We start from the raw sequence: 20445 nt of genomic DNA, 5'->3' as shown, positions 1-20445 counted from the left end.
TCATGACCAAGTCCTTAATAATAAACCAGATGGAACTGGATAATATTCTGATTGTTCCAATCCGATCTGACTTCTGACCAATGCTGCTTGAATCATAAATCATACACTGTTCGTTCGTTGGCCAGAGGAGAACTGGCCCCCCGACTGAGCCTGGTTTCTCCCAAGGTTTTTTTTCTCCATTCTGTCACCTGATGGAGTTTGGGTTCCTTGCCACTGTCGCCTTTGTTGCCATTGGCTTTTGCCCTGTTAGTTGGGGACATTCAATTTAATATTCAACAATATTATTGATCTGCCTGAATTGACACCATTATATGAGAACTGAACTTAGCTGGATGATGACATCACGTTTTTTTTCCAGAGCGGCTATATATATATAAATGAACTAAATGAATAACTTTTTTACAACAAAAATGAAACATCACTGAACTTACTTAAAGCTCCTGTAGGTAACTTTTAAAAAACATGTATTTGCTAAAACTGTCATTATGTCCTGACAGTAGAATATGAGACAGATAATCTGTGTAAAAATCAAGCTCCTCTGGCTCCTCCCAGTGGTCCTATTGCCATTTGCAAGAAATACACGCTCCCGGTCAGAAACAACCAATCAGAGCCAGGAGGAATGTCTTAGCAGTGTCAGTCACGCTCGTGTAGGCGCTGATCACACCCCTCTCTTGCACAGCGCGAGCGCCGGAGCGCGAGCCGTCGTTCAAACTCAAGATTGCCGGGTGTTGTGCCGAATTATTACCCCCCTCGTTGAAGTCAGTACCTGATTGCCTAATCGCAACCACGCCCCTAATCCTAACCCCTCCCCACAACTAATCCTAAACCTACCAATGCTAGGGGGGTAATTTGGCGGGGGTCGAAATTCGGCACAACACCGGCGTGCTGCAGCTGTGCTTATGACGGAGAAACAACCTAAACTGCCAATTCTCGAGTGACACCTGCTCATAAAACAAAGAGGTAAAAGGAAAAAGACTGATGACGATAACCAAGCGAAAAAGAAAGAATTACACAGAGCCCATTGACTCGGTGTCAAAACTCTAGCCGCATAACATGTAGATAAAATGTCACGCACTCTGCTAAGCAACAATTGAAACCTGCTAATTCACTGGCTTGTCATGTTGCTGAAATAATGTACTAGCACACCTTATCTAGCATTATATATCGCTAGAATAATTACTTACATACTGTAACATTAGTTACCGTTATATTAACGTTATCTTACTAGCTATTTATAACTTATAGAAAGAGTGCAACGTTATAAAGTTACATGTAGGCTATTGCAAAATACAAAATGATTTGAGGACCAAGTTTGTAGTCAAAGTATGGGCAGGCCATAGTCAATGTAAAGCATATTGTTGACGTTTAGTCCCTATTAGTGAATGTGCCATATAACTTTTTATCCGCCGTTATGGGTGGCCCTGTTTACTAGCCTGCCCGTTCACGACAGGCTCCGCTGTGGAGGACGAGCTGTGGAGGGAGGGCTGTAGCGCAGCAGAGAGCAAGGGGGTGGGACCTGTAAGTTGTGCTTGTTCAAATTTTCAGGCTAAGTCAACGTTTTCTCAAAACTCCCTTCTGCAGCTTTACTTAAGCTGGACTGTGAGGCTATTTTCTTCTGGAAACAAACTTTTTGGCATTATTTTCCTGTTAACTCTGTAAAGATGCTTTTAAACAATCTGTATTGTAAAAAGCGCTATATCAATTAATGTGACTTGACAGAGGCCAATGGGCAAATTTGACCAGGATGCCGGGGTTAAACCCCTACTCTTTTTCTGAAGGACATCCCGGGATTTTTAATGCCCACAGTGAGTCATGACCTCGGTTTAACGTCTCATCCGAAGGACGGTGCTTTTTGACAGTATAGGGTCCCCATAACTATACTGGGGCGGGGCGTTAGGACCCACACAGACCACAGGGTGAGCACCCCCTGCTGGCCTCACTAACACCTACACCAGCAGCAAACTAGTTTTTCAGGAGGTCTCCCATCCAGGCACTGACCAGGCTCAACTCTGCTTAGCTTCAGTGGGCAACCAGTCTTGAGCTACAGGGTGATATGGCTGCTGGCCATAAGAGCCTTGCCTCCCTTGAGGAAAAACATATTACCATCAATTCTTTACCACCAGCGAGTGACTCCCGGTTGGGACACCAGTTATCACTGTTGAGCCCTCTGGAGATGAGATGGGCTCAACGAAACATCAGTGAAAGAGAGTGCCCACCTGATGACGTGCCTACCCTCCCATATTTGCTGACATTCCTGTCTCCCATAGTTCCAATCCGATCCTGCAACAGTCAAGACCAAGAATTTAATTGGTACGTGCTCGCACAAAGGATGTTTACATCTTATCCTGTTTAAAAACTGTGATTATTTGAGTGCTGTATGCAGATTAAACTGAATATAATAGTTGTGAGTTGGGTTATTAATTTGTATATGCAGTAATATAGAGGATTCTGAAACCTGTAAGGTTTTGTACTGACAAGCCAAATGACTTGTTGATGTGTATCACTACCGTTTTTAAATGATGCATATAAACAACAGGATTTCAGATTTTGGTCATTTTTGTCACTCACCTGTTTAACTAAAAAGTTAATTGAAATGATGCTTATAGTACATACTACAAAATATATGTATTGTCCATACACTCTTAAAGGTTCCAATTGGGGGATTTTACCTCTTTTTCGGGGCCAATCTATCAGTAAGTTAATTTATTCCAATGTACACAAAGTCTTGAAAGTACTGAAGTACCTTTTAAGTAGCTTATAAATGTGTTGAATAGTTTAGCATTATGTTTATTTTTGTGTATACATTAGTTATGAAAGCTATTGCATTTGAATAATGCAGAACTCCATTTCTCTTTTAAATATATTGTTAAAAGCCAAAAGGGGGCAGCAAAGTAGAAGTAAAAAAATGATAATTTGCTAAGCATGTTTTGTCATGTGTAACTCTGCTCTGAAGCGCTTGCCCAAGGATGAACTAGATTTAAGTGAAGGTTGAGGCAGATTTGCAAAATGACATTCGTAGATGCAACAACTTGGTGCTTCCGAGTCAAATGGTATTGACTAATAAGTAAAACGTAAAAAATTTAGACATTTCAAACTCACTTCAATTAAAACATTAATTTGGTCCTAAGAATATGGCTGCATTTGGCAGGGGGTTTACAAGACCTCTGATCTGTTAATGAAGCAGATGGGAAACCAATGTTATTTTTGTTGTTGAACTATTGAACTATTGAATAGTTCACCCATAAAATTAAAATTCTGACAATTTACCCTCATGTTGTTACAAATCTGTATGCATTTCTTTCTTCTGCAGAACATGGGAGGGACAAACCTCCATATTTCCTAAATTAACTAGTTGGTCGTTTGTCTCAACTAATCAAATAAATTTGACTATTGTTTGGTTTACAAAACTAGTTAACAAAATAAACTGTTTAAGCATTGTGAGTTGACATACATTTATTATAGTTTCAGGATTCAAAACAGGAAAACCATTATGATTTCATTTGTAGGGTAAAAAAAGTGTTGCAACTTTCGCTTAAGAGACAACTACTGTAGGTAGGTAATTCCTATATAATTTGGCTGGCTTTGGGTTCACCTCATCCCGATCAAATTGTATGGGTTATTCTTCAACTGAAATGAGACAGAATCCATAAGGAGAATAAATAAAAAAAAGTTATTGCTATGTAAAGTCAATTTAATTTTGTATAGCACTTTTTCACAATACACATTGCATCAATGCAGCTTTAAAAAACATCATTATGTTATTGTTTATAATATTTTTATGCCTTAGTCACATTGATCAGATTAGTGCAGGGCGATAATAGTTAAAATTTTGCAATGATAGAAGCAATATTTTTGTTCAAAATGCTATATTCAGTAAAATGTACGCTTCCGGACATTTTAATTTGAAATAATTGTAGGGAAATAGGCTTACTAATATAGTGCTGCACATGAAATGGTTAGAAATTTAGCAAAATCTATGAAAAATAATAAGAACGAATTAACTCAGCATGCGCCCCCACAGATCAACCAACGTAACGACCTTTGCGCACAGAAAATAGTCCAAATTGACATCCATTGTTGTAACACCACAGACAAAAACATTGGGGGACAAAAAGTTCTTAAAATATAGGCCTGATAAAGATGCGTTTTTAAATGATTTCTAAAATGTTAAATTAAATCTATATTTACAATATAACCACTTTGTGTTAAAATGTTATATTATGTTGTATTATTCCTCTCATGTATGGTGCAGGGGGCAGATTTTTACATGAAATCTCAAACTCAATTAAATATGTATTTTAAAGTGACAGCTTTTTTCCAAACTTTTCCAAACTGCGTAGGAACCCAATGATCCTTCTAATGCATCAACTAGATCACAGTTGGACAAATAGCGAAATCATTAAAGGCAGGTTGGTTGACTAGGCAGTACTATTTGTAACACCTCCGGGTGTTTACAACCTATTTACAACCAATCGGATGTCAGCATAAATATAGAATGAAGACAAATCAATGCAAATGTTGGTTGAAAAAGTTTATTTATTTTACAATTTTTAAAAAAAAGATGATTATAAGGTCTAAACAGCCATTTGCATTTTGATTGAAGGATGGGGGTCATAGTCAATGATCTCAAAATCCTCCGCAGAGAAGTCATTAATTTGCTCAACTTTGCGTTTGATCTTGAGTTTGGGGAATGGACGTGGCTCTCGCTGAATCTGTGGGTACAGGACATGTTAGAAACACACTTTTTACACTGTAGATACGTAAACATCATTATGTCACGATTTTCCCTGTGTCTTGGGTGTTCTAGGACTTTTATTTTGAAGTCTATTTTATGTTTTTAATGTTTCCTTTGTTCACTTCCTGTTTGCCTTTGTTTCTATAGCTACCCTTGATGGTTTCCATGGCAATTTATTACCCACACCTGTTCCTTGTTAGGCTTTTGTTACCTGGTGTATACATATACCCCTGTGTTTCAGTTGTCTTTTAATGGTTGTTGTCTTTACATGCATGTTTATAAAGTTGTTGTGTTTCCGTTCCCTATTTGGATTATCATCATCTTCCCTGTTTGGATTCATGTTTCACTGTTATGATTATTGTTATCATCGTCACTGTTTGGATTATCTGGCTCATCTTTGTTTATATGTTTGTTTAATAAACTATTGTTGCAAACAGATCCTCACCTCTCCTCTTCCCTACACAACCGTAACCGTAATTTTCCTAATATATAGGAATATTGATATTGGAATTTTATTTGTACAGTTATTGATGGTGAAGGCGAAATAATTTAACAATGAAAGTTTAATTCAAAAACACCAACAGAAATCCAAATGCCTATTAAAGATACTAGAAGATAAGTAGATCCCCAGAAGTAAATTCCTACAGTTATTTCTTATTTATCATCAATCTCTTACATGGACTAGGAGAATTTTCCTCCCTTTCCAATATCTATATGCCTTAATATTTTGATAAATGAGAGAGGAAAAAACACACACAATACACTTTTTAATGGGGTGTACTTTGCCTTTTTCACACCACTGTAGATGAATGCAGATAGATTAGTTTTATGGAATTTATGAAACATACCTGCTCTTTCAAAGGCTCAATGTGGTTGGTATAGATGTGGGCATCACCTAGTGTATGCACAAAATCTCCAGGCTAGGGAAAATAAAAATGAGTGGTTTGGTTAGTCTGTCCATTAAATAGTATGAATGCAGATTTCACAAGCTATGATCTTCATGAAATTGTAAGGCACAAATGTTACATCAAATTAAATAAAACTAGTTGGATTAATGGATTTATATATATATATATATATATATATATATATATATATATATATATATATATATATATATATATACACACACACACACACACACACACATACATTTACTTCCTTCGTGAAAAATTAGTGTTTAATTGTATTTGATGTGCATTTGAAGTGTACTTTAAATAGTTATTTAAAAAATAAAATAAGATATACCCATTTGCAGATGATATAATATTAATGAAATAAAAGGCAATCAGTGTACTTAAAGTACACAAAATTAAACTAAATTGCCAATTCATCATTACAAATGTATAATTACAAATAAATGCTTATTCTAAAGTTAAGCTAACTATATCTAAATTTAAACCATAATAATAGAGCTGTCACGATTCAATTAAATTCGAGTACTCAATTTTAAAAAAATTCTCGATTGCAATTTAATGTTGTTTAATAACCGGCAAAATACCGGAAGTGGCGCATTCCACGGACGAGAATCCATGAACCGCATTTTTAGACCGTTTTATAAGGCTACACGACATATGTTAATAACCATTTAAAAATACACACACAAACTACGATCTGCTGCGAGGAGACGCGGTTCTGATGCCTGTACCTGTGCCTGTGATGGGCAACATTGCGAGAAAAAACAGATATGCTTCAGCGCTCTGTCCGTTCTAGGGTCGCATCTTGTGTCAGTCATCAAGTCCCGTTCTGGTTCGCTCGCATGTCTAAAACCTTACCAGGGTTTGTTTTAATCGAACCAAACATGCCAAGTGTAAACACCCTTATAGCATTTTTTTCCATAATAAGTGCTCTTTTTAAGTATGCTTAAGTGCACTTTTTGTGTTACAAGGGTTGGTACACAAACCAAAATTTCCATATTGAGGTCTAGTAAATAACTAATAAATCTAATAAATAACTCGATATACATCTGTATACCTACATATCTGTTTAAGTTTCTAGTTCTCAAAACAATATTAAAGGGCTAATGAAAATTCTGTCATCAATAAAAATATTTGTCTTAGTAGAAGATGAAGATGAACTAAAGTCTTACGGGACTGGAATGACATGAGGGTGAGTAAATGACAATTTTCATTGATGGGTGAAATAACCTTTTAAATGTCCATATACTTAACTGACAAGAGTAGCTATTTAAAGTATAGTACGTTGAATCAAATCATGCATAATTTGATTACCAGATGAGTGTACATTATCCCTTACATTTACAGTATGCAGGAAGATGTCCTTTTACAGATCATCAGATTCTGAAATATGTTCACCTTGAGTCCAGTGATGTGGGCAATCATGTAGGTGAGTAGAGCGTAGCTGGCAATGTTGAATGGCACACCCAGACCCATGTCACCAGAGCGCTGGTACAGCTGGCACGACAACTCACCGTCTGACACATAAAACTGGCATAACGCATGGCAGGGGGGCAATGCCATCATAGGGAGATCTGTCAATAAAATGTCATCATGCATACACGTCAAATAAAATATTAGATGAAAAACTGGTAACACTTTACAACAAGGTTTCATTAGTTAACTTTAGTTAACTACATTAGTTAAACTAATAATGAACAATACTTCTACAGCATTTATTAATCTTAATGTTAATTTCAGCATTTACTAATACATTATTAAAACCAAAATTTGTTAACATTAGTTAATGCACTGTGAACTAACATGAACAAACAATGAACAACTGTATTTTTATATATGTAACAAGTGTATTGTTGACTGTTAGTTCATGTGAATTAATACATTAACTAATGTTCATTAGTCAAATTCAAAATATTAAAAGATACCATAGAAGTATATGAATTATATTAAAATAACACTGCTGGAAGGTTATAAATTTGATTGAGACCTTTGGGGTTCCAAGCACACATGATGATCCTCCTGTCTTCTGGGTTTGACTTGATGGTGTCAATCACCTTCTGTAACTGGTCAACACCTTGCCCAGAGTAATCTTCATAGGGAGATGAAATCACAGCCTAGCTTAGACACAAATTCTTACCATACATACATAAAAAGACATTTCAAATTTCACGAGTCTCTCAGTTAACGAGGTCTTAAATACTGCATGAATAATAATCAGTGTCTACAGTCACCTACACTATGCAACCTAATGGCTTGATAATTATACAACAATTTTAAAGAGCCCCTATTATGCTTTTTCAGATTTGACCTTTCATGTAGTGTGCAATGCAATATAGTTGTTAGTGAACGTAAAAGGTCTGCAAAGTTTCAAAGATCAAAGAGTTAGGCCCTGTCCCAAATGGCGCACTTCATGCGTACTTTCGGTCTCGTGGACTTAAATTGCGCGTGCTCGCTGAGTCTACGAGTCCGTAGGCCGTCCCATTGAGCATTTTAACGCTCTGAAGTGTGCTCAGCAGCGCCCCCTTTGTACCCTTGAAGCGGTCTTCCGCGAAGCCCGCATAGATGCAGGCTCCACGCACTTTAACTACCCAGGAATCCTTGCAAAAGGCCAATCAGACGACGGATGGGAGGAGATTTCGCTCACGGACAATTGTTACATGGCTGAGAAGAAAATATTTAAGAGTAATTATCATTACGGTTTTTATGACAAGTTTATACAAACATTATGATTATCGACCAGTGGTTAATGTCTCAAACATATGCTAATAATAGCGAGCTGCATAATATGATCGCATTATGATTCATTAAATAAGTAGAACAGAATGTCAGGGCTTTACTGAGTCATATGTAAACACAACAACAATAGGCAGGATATTTCCCTGAGCCTGTAGCTCCTGTCTATAACAACAATCAGACCGTCTTCCTGTTTCCGGCGTGACGATCGAGTCTGTCCCAAAAATACCTCTCAATGCGCCCTCGCGGACTCGCGTTAAGGGCCCTATAGGTCTGCACTACATGACGTCGCCGAAGTGTGGACTCTGAGGAAGTCCACAAGTCCAGAGTGTGCCATTTGGGACAGGGCATTACTGTCTCCCAAAAGAAAGAACCGATTCTGACCAGCTGCCTGAAACGAGTCATCAGCAATTCCATTCTTACTTCCTGAATTAACCTATGTACGTTTAAAACAATTTTAGCATAATGCGCATCTATGGTATTCCTTGGTTGTTCAACAAGTTCATATTAAGTGACACCTTTTTAGACACCATATTGCCTGTTTTTGCTCTATTTTACCAACGAAAATAGTTCAAAACAAAGCCACGCACGGCAGTGTTTCCTTACTGAGTGAATCAGCTTTTTGAACGAATCAGTTGACTAGGATAGATTAAGATAGTCAAATGCTTCTCTCCTTGAATGAATCAGCCGTTTGAATGAATCGGTTGAATCTCAATGATTCGCTCAATAACAGTGACTTGCTGCCTGCCACCTACTGGCGGTTTCAATTTCACATTTACAGTATCTTTTCTTGTTTTAAATCATTTTAAATATCAATATTCAATATTAATAAGGTGAATTTTGTTGATACTTCATGTTAATGAATGAGAGTGTCGGCCGTCACGCTTCCGATGATATCATATTTATAGATATTGTTTTTTCCTAGGGTATGTTGCAACATACTTATTGGCCCTCATTTAACATTCTTGCGTAGAAACGGGCGTATATGTTGGCGTTAGATTATGCTTACACTCCTCTCACCGCCTGATTTATGAAGCTGTGCGTACCTTTGAAATCCAGGTGTACGCAATACCTGCCCTTGATAAATCCTGCGGCTGAAAACGATCGTCATTAGAATAGCACGCCCCTATATATTCAAGTCTCCGCTTCCCCCACGCCCTCATTTTACGCCATGTACACACGGAAGACGGCATAGAAGAGAAACTTCTCTGACGTGGAGCCGAAATGTCCTATCACAATGCAATATTTTACGGCACGTCTTTTGAAACAATTAGCATTCAATTTCGAATCGCGTCACATGTATTGGGGTGTACAATAGTGACGATGATGATGTGATGTGGAGTACCATTCATTCACATTAATAATTGCATGACAATTTGTAATATTCTTCTTATTATTATGATTTTTATTATTAATGACGCTTGTTGTTATTTAGAAGAAGAACGTCGTTATTATTATTTATTTGTATTATTATTATTATTATTTAAAAGAAGAAGAATGTATTTTTTATTATTTTGTCAGTCTGAATTATTTTTTGGTCATTGAAAGCCTTTCATTACCGAACCCAGTCCGTGCGCACCTGCCGGGCCTAACCATGAAACGTCAGGGTAAAGCGCACAGGCTCGCAACTGAAGGAATACATATGGCTAAAAATCAAATGCTTTGGTAAAGTCACACAAATTAAACATTGAAGTCCATGTTGCACAAAAATAAACACTGAAGTTTATAATTACTATGTTGTTGTTGTTGGTCATAATATATCATATCTTTTAGTTTGTCAGTGCGTTTTGTGGTGTTAGGAATTGTTTTTCTGCGCATTTCTGCACTAACACAAAACGTGCGTACACCACCTCCTGAGCTGGCGTAGGATTTGAGCGTTCCGTACACCAACGTCCATATTGATAAATCTCAAAGTCACCGTGGGTTTGGGTGTACGCTGGAAATTTGGTGTACGCACTTTTGATAAATGAGGGCCACTGTGTCTATTTTTATTTGTTCAAAATAAAAAATAAAGACAAAAAAGACTAGACAAAGACTTTAGGGCCTTTGGTTAACCTGGTCACACTGCAACATTCAGATCTGTGTTCGCGCAGCTGCTGATCTGGAGAGAGCAGCTGCCATGTAAAAGTACAGTAAAAGCACACAGTCTTTTCAACCACACATTATCGTTATTTATGCGTTACAAACATTTAAATAACAGGGGATACAAGTATACTGGCATAAAAGTTTAAAGTTTGGGTATAAACACGGTATTGATCTTTAAAGGCACACTATGCAAGAATTGTACCTTAATATGACAGCTTCAAAGTAATTTTGGTGGTAAACAAACTCATAGTAGGGCGAATCATCCTGGTAGTAAAGCTTGGGGGGGACGCCGCTGGAAAAACCAGCAATGCAAGTTTCAGAGGAGCGCCCCCGACAAATCTCACGAGAATCACGACATGCTTTACGGCAACGACGTCACACACATCAACAACAACATATGAAGCACGAAGACACTTGCGCGCATTTCAGATGTGTGATACTCGACGATGAAAAAAGGAAAGAAAACACGGTCGGAAGAGACTAGGAAAAGGAAAAGAGAATCTGACCGCGTGAGGAACCGGAAAAGAGTCCCTGATTCGCCCTCGCTATGTGTGTGCGTGTTGTGACAGTGTGAGTGGGCGCGGCTGATCAGCGCCAGCTGTTTTGAATGAGGATGTCCTATTGTTTGTTACCTCGTCCTGTCTTTGTCAGATGGTTGTTGAGGCTACCAGGGTTCTACTCGCCATGTTCTCCTGCATTCCAGTCCTGTACCCATGCAGTGGTTTCCTGAGATTTTCCCGGAGGAATTTCTACCTGTTCCTGCATCTGTGTCTGCCCACTGCGTCCCTGCGTTGCCAAGCCTGAGTCTTCTTCTGCCTGCTTCCATTTTGACCCACACAAAAATCTACTATTGTGCTCAATAAATTACTGTTTACTCGCAACTGAATCCTTTGACTATTTCCTTCAGAGTTGTGACAGTCGCACTCGCTCGGGCTTTCACTAGACGGCGCGAGCTAAAAAGCAGCACTGGATGCAACCGCAATGCTGACGTGGCGATCTTGTTGATGGACTAGTAAATAAATCGCTTAATTCTACACTTGTTTGCGTTCTATGTTGTTGCGCTTGCTTGTAGTATGTCATTTTTTTACGATGCTGTTCATTCATCCATTGTTGATAATTAGACCAGTCCAATAATTTCCACATATGTCTAGATAGCTATTTACGACAGCGCAAGTATTCCACAGCGACTATAGGGGTCGCTGTTTGACAAAAACACAATTTCTGCATAGTGTGCCTTTAAAAAAAGCATTTTTACACTTGTGTATTGTATTGATTATCGTTACTCCAGGCAGCGATGGTGAACGGGGGCGGGGAGCAGCAGCTCATTTGCATTTAAAGGGATACATCCAAAAAGGGGGAACTTTTGACAAGCTATAATAAATTATCCGATTTTGAGCTGAAATTTCACAGAAACATTCTGGGAACACCATAGATTTATATTACATCTTGTGAAAAGGGCATAATGTGTCACCTTTGAAGTGTATTTTGACCTTAGATGCATGTAAACATATTGTAGGACACTACAAAACAGAAATTAGGAACCCATAAAATAGAATAATTGGGGCACTTTAAAATATAGTTTACTGTTAAAATGTGTTAATAATTCAGTATACATTGTTGCTATATGTAAACGTCTATATATATATATATATATATATATATATATATATATATATATATATATATATATATATATATATATAGATAGACAGTTACCAGTGTGCATGTCATTGTATTCAGCTCCAAAGTGCCTCCACTGAAAGCCATACACTGGGCCCAGGTCTCCTTCCTCGCGATCAGTAAAGCCATTTTTATCCAGAAACTCCCTGGAGCCATTAGCATCCCAGATTCTCACACCCTTTTGTGACAGCTCTTTGGCATTTGTTGAACCCTAAATAGGATGAACAAAAAGCAAATAAAAAAAATGCGAAACTAACAAAAACCAAAGAAAAAAACTAAATACTGTATACAGAAATAAGATACAAAAAGTTTGGAATATTTTCCTACTGTACCTTGATAAACCACAGGAGCTCCTCCAATATGCCTTTCCAGAAAACCCTTTTGGTCGTCAGCAAAGGAAACTGATCTGTGAGGCACATTATGAAAAAAATTTTTTAATTATGAAAACATTTCAACAGTAGTTGATCCTTTAATCGTATAAACCCTCCTCTCAAATGGTACATGTCTTGTGCATAAGAATATATATACACTACCGTTCAAAAGTTTGGGGTCGGTACGATTTTAAATACTTTTAAAAGAATTCTCTTCTGCTAACCATGGCTGCGCTTATTTGATTAAAAATACAACAAAAAACAGTTATAGTATTAAATATTATTCCAGTGTAAATCAGCTGTTTTCTGTGTGAATATATAGTAAAGTGTAATTTATTCCTGTGATCAAAGCTGAATTTTCAGCATCACCAGTGTCAGTGTCTTCAGTGTCCTTCACAAATCAGTATAATATGAGGATTTGATGCTCAAGAAACATTTATTATTATTATCAATGTTGAAACAGTTGTTGGTCTGTCAGTTGTACAGTTTTTTTTTTTTTTTTAGGATCCTTTGATGAATAGGAAGTTTAAAAGAACAGCATTTGTTTGAAATAGAATCTTTTGTAACATTATAAATGTCTTTACTGTCCTTGATAAATAAACATATTGATTTCTTTCCTCCAAAAAATAAAAAATAAAATTCTCACTGACCCCAAACTTTTGAACGGTAGTGTATATAGTTAGTTAATATTTCAAGATGAACACTTACTGAACTGAAGCAACTAAGGTTTACTTGATTATCAACATTTTTTGTAAAAGTCCTGTTAAAATGTGAGTATCATATATGATACATTAGGTTTTTGAGGAACATTTATTTGTCCATCTCTCAATCATCATTGTATTGCATTGCATTGTTTTAAAACTACAGAGCTTTGATCATAAAACTAAGCATGTAAATACATTAAGACATATTTATATAGATATCTCTCTATATATATATATAGATATTTATATGTTTTATGCAAGTAGTCTGCTATAAATTATATGCTATCAGAATTTCATCTTACCTTTTTGACCGTATAAATATCAGCAACTGCATCAAATCGCATATTTTTGGTCAGTTTGGGTCTTTTGATTTTGAAATTTAAGTGTTTTATCCTCCTTGAGTATCAGCTCCATATACTCACAAGCCTATATCATATTATATGAGCCGTAATATGATATGATACTCAACAAAAACCACAAGCAAACTTTTTTTTAAACGCCTTTTTATATTTTGTCTAAATGTTCAATAAATTGTTCCATTTAAAAAAATATATTTTTTATTTCATATGTCAGACTTTACAGAGTTAAAGGGTTAGTTCACTCAAATATGAAAATTCTGTCATAATTTGATGACAGAACTAATCCATATGAATTGAGCAGTTAAGTCCAAATTGTCTGAGGAGGCACAATCTCTTTATATGATGAACAGATTGAATTTAGGCTTTTATTCACATATATAAACATTCATCAACTCACACATCAGGGGCCTGTTTCAGAAAGGAGGTTAGATGAAAACTGAGTATGTTAACCCTGAAACGAGGGAAACTCTGGGTTTTCCATTTCAGAATGGGAGGCATGTCAAACCCGAGAAAGCAGAGTAAGTCAAGCCCGTTTCTGAAAGAGAGGTAACTTATACTCTGAGTCAGTTACCATGGCAACTAACTCTGTGAACCAAACCTGGTCGGGAGCAGGTTTTCTTATGTAAGTTTTTCTTTAAGTAAATGCATCTTGATTTAAGTTCGGTATTTTACACTTAAAGCCCTGTTTTAAGATCGTTTCTGATGAAATAGAACGGTAGAGATTGAAATTTGGACACATGCTGCTGTCCCGAGAATTTTCAGTTTCTGTGGCTGCGTCGCGTCATACTTGCGTTCTGTCTGCCTAATGTGTTTTCTCTCTAAATGAATGCTCTATTTAATATAATATAGCCGAATGTCAAATAAAGCTGTTCTAATTTCCTTTTTTTTTTTTTATGTCAGACAATAGAACGAGTAGCTATGATATAGTGAATGACTACATTTTTTATAGGTCTATGTGGAAAATGATCTGAATTGAGAGAGTTCGGGAACCGGATGAAATAAAGCTCTGTGATAACATAAGATCCTTTTAGGATCTTTAGGAGATTATACTTAAGATAATATAAGTATTACAAGTAAAAAGCACAAGAAAAGAAAGGAAATTAAAATGGTCAAACTAAATTCTTTAAATATAAAACAAAAGAAAAGCAGATGAGTGACAAGGCCGTGGAAAAACAGCTCATTCACGTCTGTCAGCAGCCGTGCGCTCAACAGATGAATGTACTGCTCCTCTCAGCCATTCACTGAATAGGGTAACGTTAGAGAGAGAGAGAGATGACAGGGAGAAAGCAAGACCTCGCACTCGCAGGACAATATAAGTCTAATAATTCTTAAAAGTTAATTAAATCTGCCTGGGGTTAATGTGTAAGCTTGAACACACAACACAGATGAAACAAATGACTTGAACACAAACTATTTACAATAATTTCAAATATTTTATTAATTTGAGACATTACCAAGAATACAATTTAATAATTCAATTAACAGACAGACATACAGATACAGACAGACATACATGCATACAGGCAGACAGACAGACACCAAGTCTGTCACCAATAGGAGAAAAAAAATAAGGATATTGGTCACAACAAGATGAAGATTTAGAATAATTAGGGAAATTATTCCCTTCCAGTGCCGTAATATGCATCTCGTACTCGTAGACAAAACTCCATAACTCTCTCAATATTCGCATGCGCGGGTAAAACCAAAACGCGCGGGTAAAACCTTTTTACAGTCTATGGGTGAAACTGTGGCTATGCGGCTCTGCAGTCAGACCCTTCTCGCAATATTTGGAGGTTGCTGAGGTTTCTCCAAAAAGTCGCTAGTCGCTTTTTTTTTTTTTTTAAAGGTACAAAACGCAAGTCTCTGAGTTTTTGCAGAACTACGCCCCCTCTGGCGATAAGCGAAACTGCAACCAGAGTTATGCACGCTCATGGACGACACGCTAAAGCATTACACATTTTACGCATCGTCATTTGTTGTCATACATAGATTGGCCGTATCAAACATTAGAGACTGGGCTATATCTTACCGTTTCATCAAGAAAAAAGCCAACTGAGGATCCCGTTTGAGACCAAGAGCAGACCGGAGATCTCTCGAAGATGCCTTCCCGAGGTTGACTCTCGTCTTACTCCGACGCCTGTCTGACTCCAATTTGGACCTTTTGGTGGCACTAGACAAAATTTCTCTTTTCTTTTCTTTACGTGGAGTTTGCGTTGGGGTTTGGAATGGACTACAAGCCGGTCTCTTTTAATCCATCTTCTAGCTTTAATGCGGAGAATGGCGGCGCTGGCGAATACACAAACCTGCCTGCGAGACATAGCCTGGTGAGCGTGAACGCGACTGACGTCACGCCCAGTCTCAAATAAGGATGCAACGATTACAGATTTTCTAAGTACGATTATTGTCTGAGAAATAATCACGGTTTAACGATTATCACGATTATTATGTATCAATTAATTTCACAACACTACTAATGTATAATATCACATGAACACTCAACACTAGATTTTAATGTGTTATTTATTGCTGCCACAACACAGTACAAAATTATAAAATGGCAAACAATAATCAATCTCTTCCTTTGGAATTAAAGAGAAGTGCTTTGTAAACATCCAGCATTTTTCTTTTAAAAATAACAAATTAAGTCAAAGGCTGCAGGACTCTTTGATTGAAATAGATCACAAAATTATTAAGTTTTTAGTTTGTTCTAAATTTATTTTCAACCTGAGGTAGAAAACTTGATAACATGAAAACAATAGCTTGTTGGTATTTGACTTAAAAACATAAATAAAGGGATAATAAATCCCAATGAAAATAAAAATAAACAAAGTATTTGGCTGGCTCTATTGAATTAAATGCAAGCTAAATATTAGGCCTATGTATTTCTTTTAAAAGAAAACAAATATAGTCCAAATGTTATCCACCAATATTATTGTACTTATTGTAATACTCTTTTTTAAATTATTAATCCAAATTTTACATGTGCCTTTAGGAAATCATCTATTATAATCTCATTATTTTGGTTTGTTTGTTTGAAGTTTAAGTAAAAATTATAGAAAGAAACTGAGAACATCTCATGCAGTGTTATTAATAACTGAAATGCAGTTAATTGGTAGTCCTAGAAGTCTACATGATCTTATGTTAGTGTTTTACACCGGGCATATTAAAACTACAAAGCCTAACATTTACTCAACACAGACAGGAGAAAGCAATAGGATATTAAGTTAAATGTTCCCTGAAACTCTTGAGAGCACGTCACATTCGGTTTTCCACAGACTTACGTAACCAAAACATTCCGCTGTTTTTTGTTGTTGTTTTTTTTACGTTGCACTGAAAGCTGAAAGTTGCACTCCGCGTTCTCCTTTTTCCAAAGCGCTAGGGCGGTTGCGCTCCGGAGGCGTCTGTCGTTGCTCTGTTGGTTCTTGTCACTTGACCTACGGTGCGCTTGCGGCATTCTGAAAAGTAGAGATGCTTTTATCTAGATGCGGCGCGGACGCGCTTGGAAAAAACGAGCGCGTCGCTTCCATTATGAGCGCGCATACCGCGTGCCTACATTTGAAATAACGAACTTGAGCGCGCAAAAGACGCGATATGTGAACACGCACCTTAAAGACCCACTCCGATGAAAATAATGTTTTTCTAGGTGTTAACATGTTCTTGTGGCATTTTTCTTATGTTAGAGGACATATCTTGAGAAAAATAAGCTCAAAGTTGTATTTCTGAGTATTTCTACATTCAAATGGCTGTGAATCAGTAGCAGACGCTAAAATGCCGTTCAAAATAGACTGGAGTTGTGACGTAGTAACTCCACTGGGCGGGGCCACAAGCTTGTTAAAATTAATCGAAAGTGCCCCTCTCAAACAAATATCAATGATAATATTGTTTTCAATAAAACAAAATGCATTTGATTATAATTAACATGACAATGTGACAAAATTCACGTTTACTTGTATGTTTCTGTCGGTTTGAGCTGTCGTTGCCATGACTCGTTGCTATGGGTTGCGTCACTTGCGTGTCTTGCATCGGACTCGACTGAAGGGGTCAGTCTCCGTTTTCGAGGCCGAGGGTCAGTAATGTGGACGGCAGGAGCGCATAATCGTTGCAAAAGTTATGCGTTTTAAAACGAAAACGCACTGTACGGCTGGATAGCTCCAATATTGCTCTCAATTTTTGTTGCACCGGTAATGACAGGTTGGGGGTGTAAGCTAGCGGGAGAGACAGAGCTCTCAGCAACGGGCAGGGGGAGGGTCATCTCCGTGCCAACGGCTCCGCCCACAACGCAGAGGCGAATTGCTAATGAGCTGCTGCTGCTCTGCTGAAGCAAAGTCCCAGAAAACGGCACAGGTTTTGTGAGTTTGGCTAAAAATGGCATAATCATAATTTAAAGACCACTGGTAATGTTTACAAATAGCTCAAAATATGATCGGAGTGGGACTTTAAGATGTTTTTTCGGTGGAAATAGAGCGTCGCTGCTTAGTCCCTCTGCCATAGTGGTTGACGAGCACGGCACTTTAAGCTGGTGCACCGCTGGTGTAACTTTGTTTTCGTTTTGTGTTACGTGCAAAAGTTCCGTACTTTGCAGAACACTCGGTGTAGCATAGTCTTTACGATTAATTAACCGTGACGTTTTAAAGCGCGGTTAATTGTGAAATCCGGTAATCGCTGCATCCCTAGTCTCAAATTCGAGCCCCAATCTCTCTTATATATTTTACTGTACAGGATTATAGAGGCAATCTCAGTGCGCAGAGAAGGGCTCATTCAGCCCATCAGGCAGTTCTTTAAGCATGTATAGGATAGAAAAACAGGTATTTTTAACATGAAAAGTTGCGCAATGCACCTGCTAAAGGGGTCTGAAAAGTGGCTAAATTGCTCACGTGTTGTTGCCATGGTGGATCGTAATTTCGGAGCTCCATTGATCATGGCTTTTCATAGTAGTGGTGCACGTGCTAAACTCAGAGTCAACCTACTCAAGAGTTGATCGAACTAACTCAATTCAGCTGTTCTGAAACCGAAAACTCAAGAGTTTCCCATCTCAGGGTAAATCAACTCAGGCTATGTTTACACGGAAACGATCTGAAGAGAAAACGCAAAACTGGCGTTGCGTTATCACTTTTTATTCTGCGTTTAGACGAGCGTTATGGTTGGGAAATCCGCGTGCATATGGTAACGCAAAAGTGTGTGAAATTTGATGTAGTATGCACTCCAGGCGGCTAGGTGGCAATGTGAAGCACTGCCACACAACAACACCAATATCTTAGAATATTTTTTACAACTGCTGAAAAGACTCTTGTACGGTTTTTTAGAGCTGCTAGGGCAACTTGAAGGTCCAACGTATGGAAATAATCTGACAACGCAAAAGTGTGTGAAATTTGATGTAGTATGCACTCCAGGCGGCTAGGTGGCAATGTGAAGCACTGCCACACAACAACACCAATATCTTAGAATATTTTTTACAACTGCTGAAAAGACTCTTGTACGGTTTTTTAGAGCTGCTAGGGCAACTTGAAGGTCCAACGTATGGAAATAATCTGACATGTTGATTGTTATTTTCCTGTACTGGCGCATGAATTCCACTGGAGGTGAATTCTACATCCTGAGAAAAGTGGATTTTTGGGGGTGAAACCCCATAGACTCCCATTCATTCTGCACTCGCCTGCGAGCGCCCCCGCATGGACAGAGACGTGTTACTGCAGCCAGTTCAGAACCCGGAAGTAACCAGAGAGTGCCAGTTCTCTTCTCTCATAGACATTCTCTGTCAATGTTTATATGTGAATAAAAGCCTAAATTAAATCTGTTCATCATATAAAGAGATGGTCTCTTTAGAACATTTGGGCTAAACCGCTCAATTCATGAATTAGTTTTACAATCGCTTTTAATTAACTTTTTGAAGCGTCAAAGTTTCATATTTCATCAAAAAGAACTTCATTTTTGTTGCGAAGATGAATGAAAGACTTACGGGTTTGAAATGAACAATATTGTTTTTGCGTGAACTTTCCCTTCAAGTCACTCTTTATGTATGAATTTCATTTTAACCGTTGAAAATGGCATTTTACTTGAAATTAACGTTTTTGTTACTGTTTGTTTTTTTATGTTTAGGCCCCGAAATGTTATATATTTTTGATTAGCTGCTTTCCATTCAAGTTTTTAATACATGCCTTTGAAATAGAGATACACAACGGGCATATATTAAGTTATCTCTGTTGTATCACAAAGTAGGTTCGCACACAGAAGATCAATGAGATGGTCATAACAAAAGAAAACACATTGCATTCGTTTAAACCTGGGCTTATCTGTTTTCCTCGTAAACTTGCATTTATAATCATTTGTCAAGAAGTGAAATGCTATGAAGTGTTACTGAAACACGTTTGTCTCACCTCTGAGACTGTATCTCGCCTGTGTCCCGAAAACAGAAATCACACCGGTCCCTGTTCTGTCGCCTTTGCCCGTTCCCTGCTGCAGAATGTACTCGACCAGGTTCAAGTAACCGCGTTCGTCACAAAACAGAGAAAAGTCTTTTTTTCCTTCTCCTGCACCTTCTCTCTTGTTTTCCACGTCAGCACAATGTCCACTTGTCATCTGCACTAAGGCGTTCGGCATTTTCTTCAGTTTAAGATTAAACTCAAAGGTAAAATGAACATGAACTAACAGCCAAGCGCGCTTGATTATTTGATTATTCCCGCGAAATATTCTTCTTCTTCTTCTTTTTGGCGGGACCTGACATGCGCGTACCGTGCATACTGCCACCTGCGATACTGGAGTATGTAAAATCCATCAACGCTTCATTGATCTCTGCTTATTTTCTCCTAATAAGTACCTTTACTGTCTATGATAAGAACAGTTTCGAGTAAAAATGTAAGTATG

At 37.6% G+C, this 20445-nt stretch overlaps 1 protein-coding gene across 1 annotated transcript; it reads right to left on the bottom strand.

Moving 5' to 3' along the window:
• Positions 1-4544: 4544 nt before the first annotated feature.
• On the bottom strand, positions 4545-20230 carry tyms (thymidylate synthetase). Its single transcript, XM_056257841.1, has 7 exons — positions 19959-20230; positions 12483-12556; positions 12187-12361; positions 7640-7741; positions 7051-7226; positions 5584-5655; positions 4545-4712 (listed from the first exon to the last, which is right to left on the bottom strand). The coding sequence occupies exons 1-7, from the start codon at positions 20179-20181 to the stop codon at positions 4575-4577; spliced, it is 960 nt and encodes a 319-aa protein (XP_056113816.1). The 5' UTR covers positions 20182-20230; the 3' UTR covers positions 4545-4574.
• Positions 20231-20445: the final 215 nt, after the last annotated feature.

Source organism: Rhinichthys klamathensis, unplaced genomic scaffold, assembly GCF_029890125.1.
Source record: "Rhinichthys klamathensis goyatoka isolate OS25496 unplaced genomic scaffold, OSU_Roscu_1.1 h1tg000145l_1, whole genome shotgun sequence".
Lineage (NCBI taxonomy): Eukaryota > Metazoa > Chordata > Actinopteri > Cypriniformes > Leuciscidae > Rhinichthys > Rhinichthys klamathensis.
The sequence above is the reverse complement of the archived record's forward strand: the minus strand, read 5'-3'. Positions and strand labels throughout refer to the sequence as shown.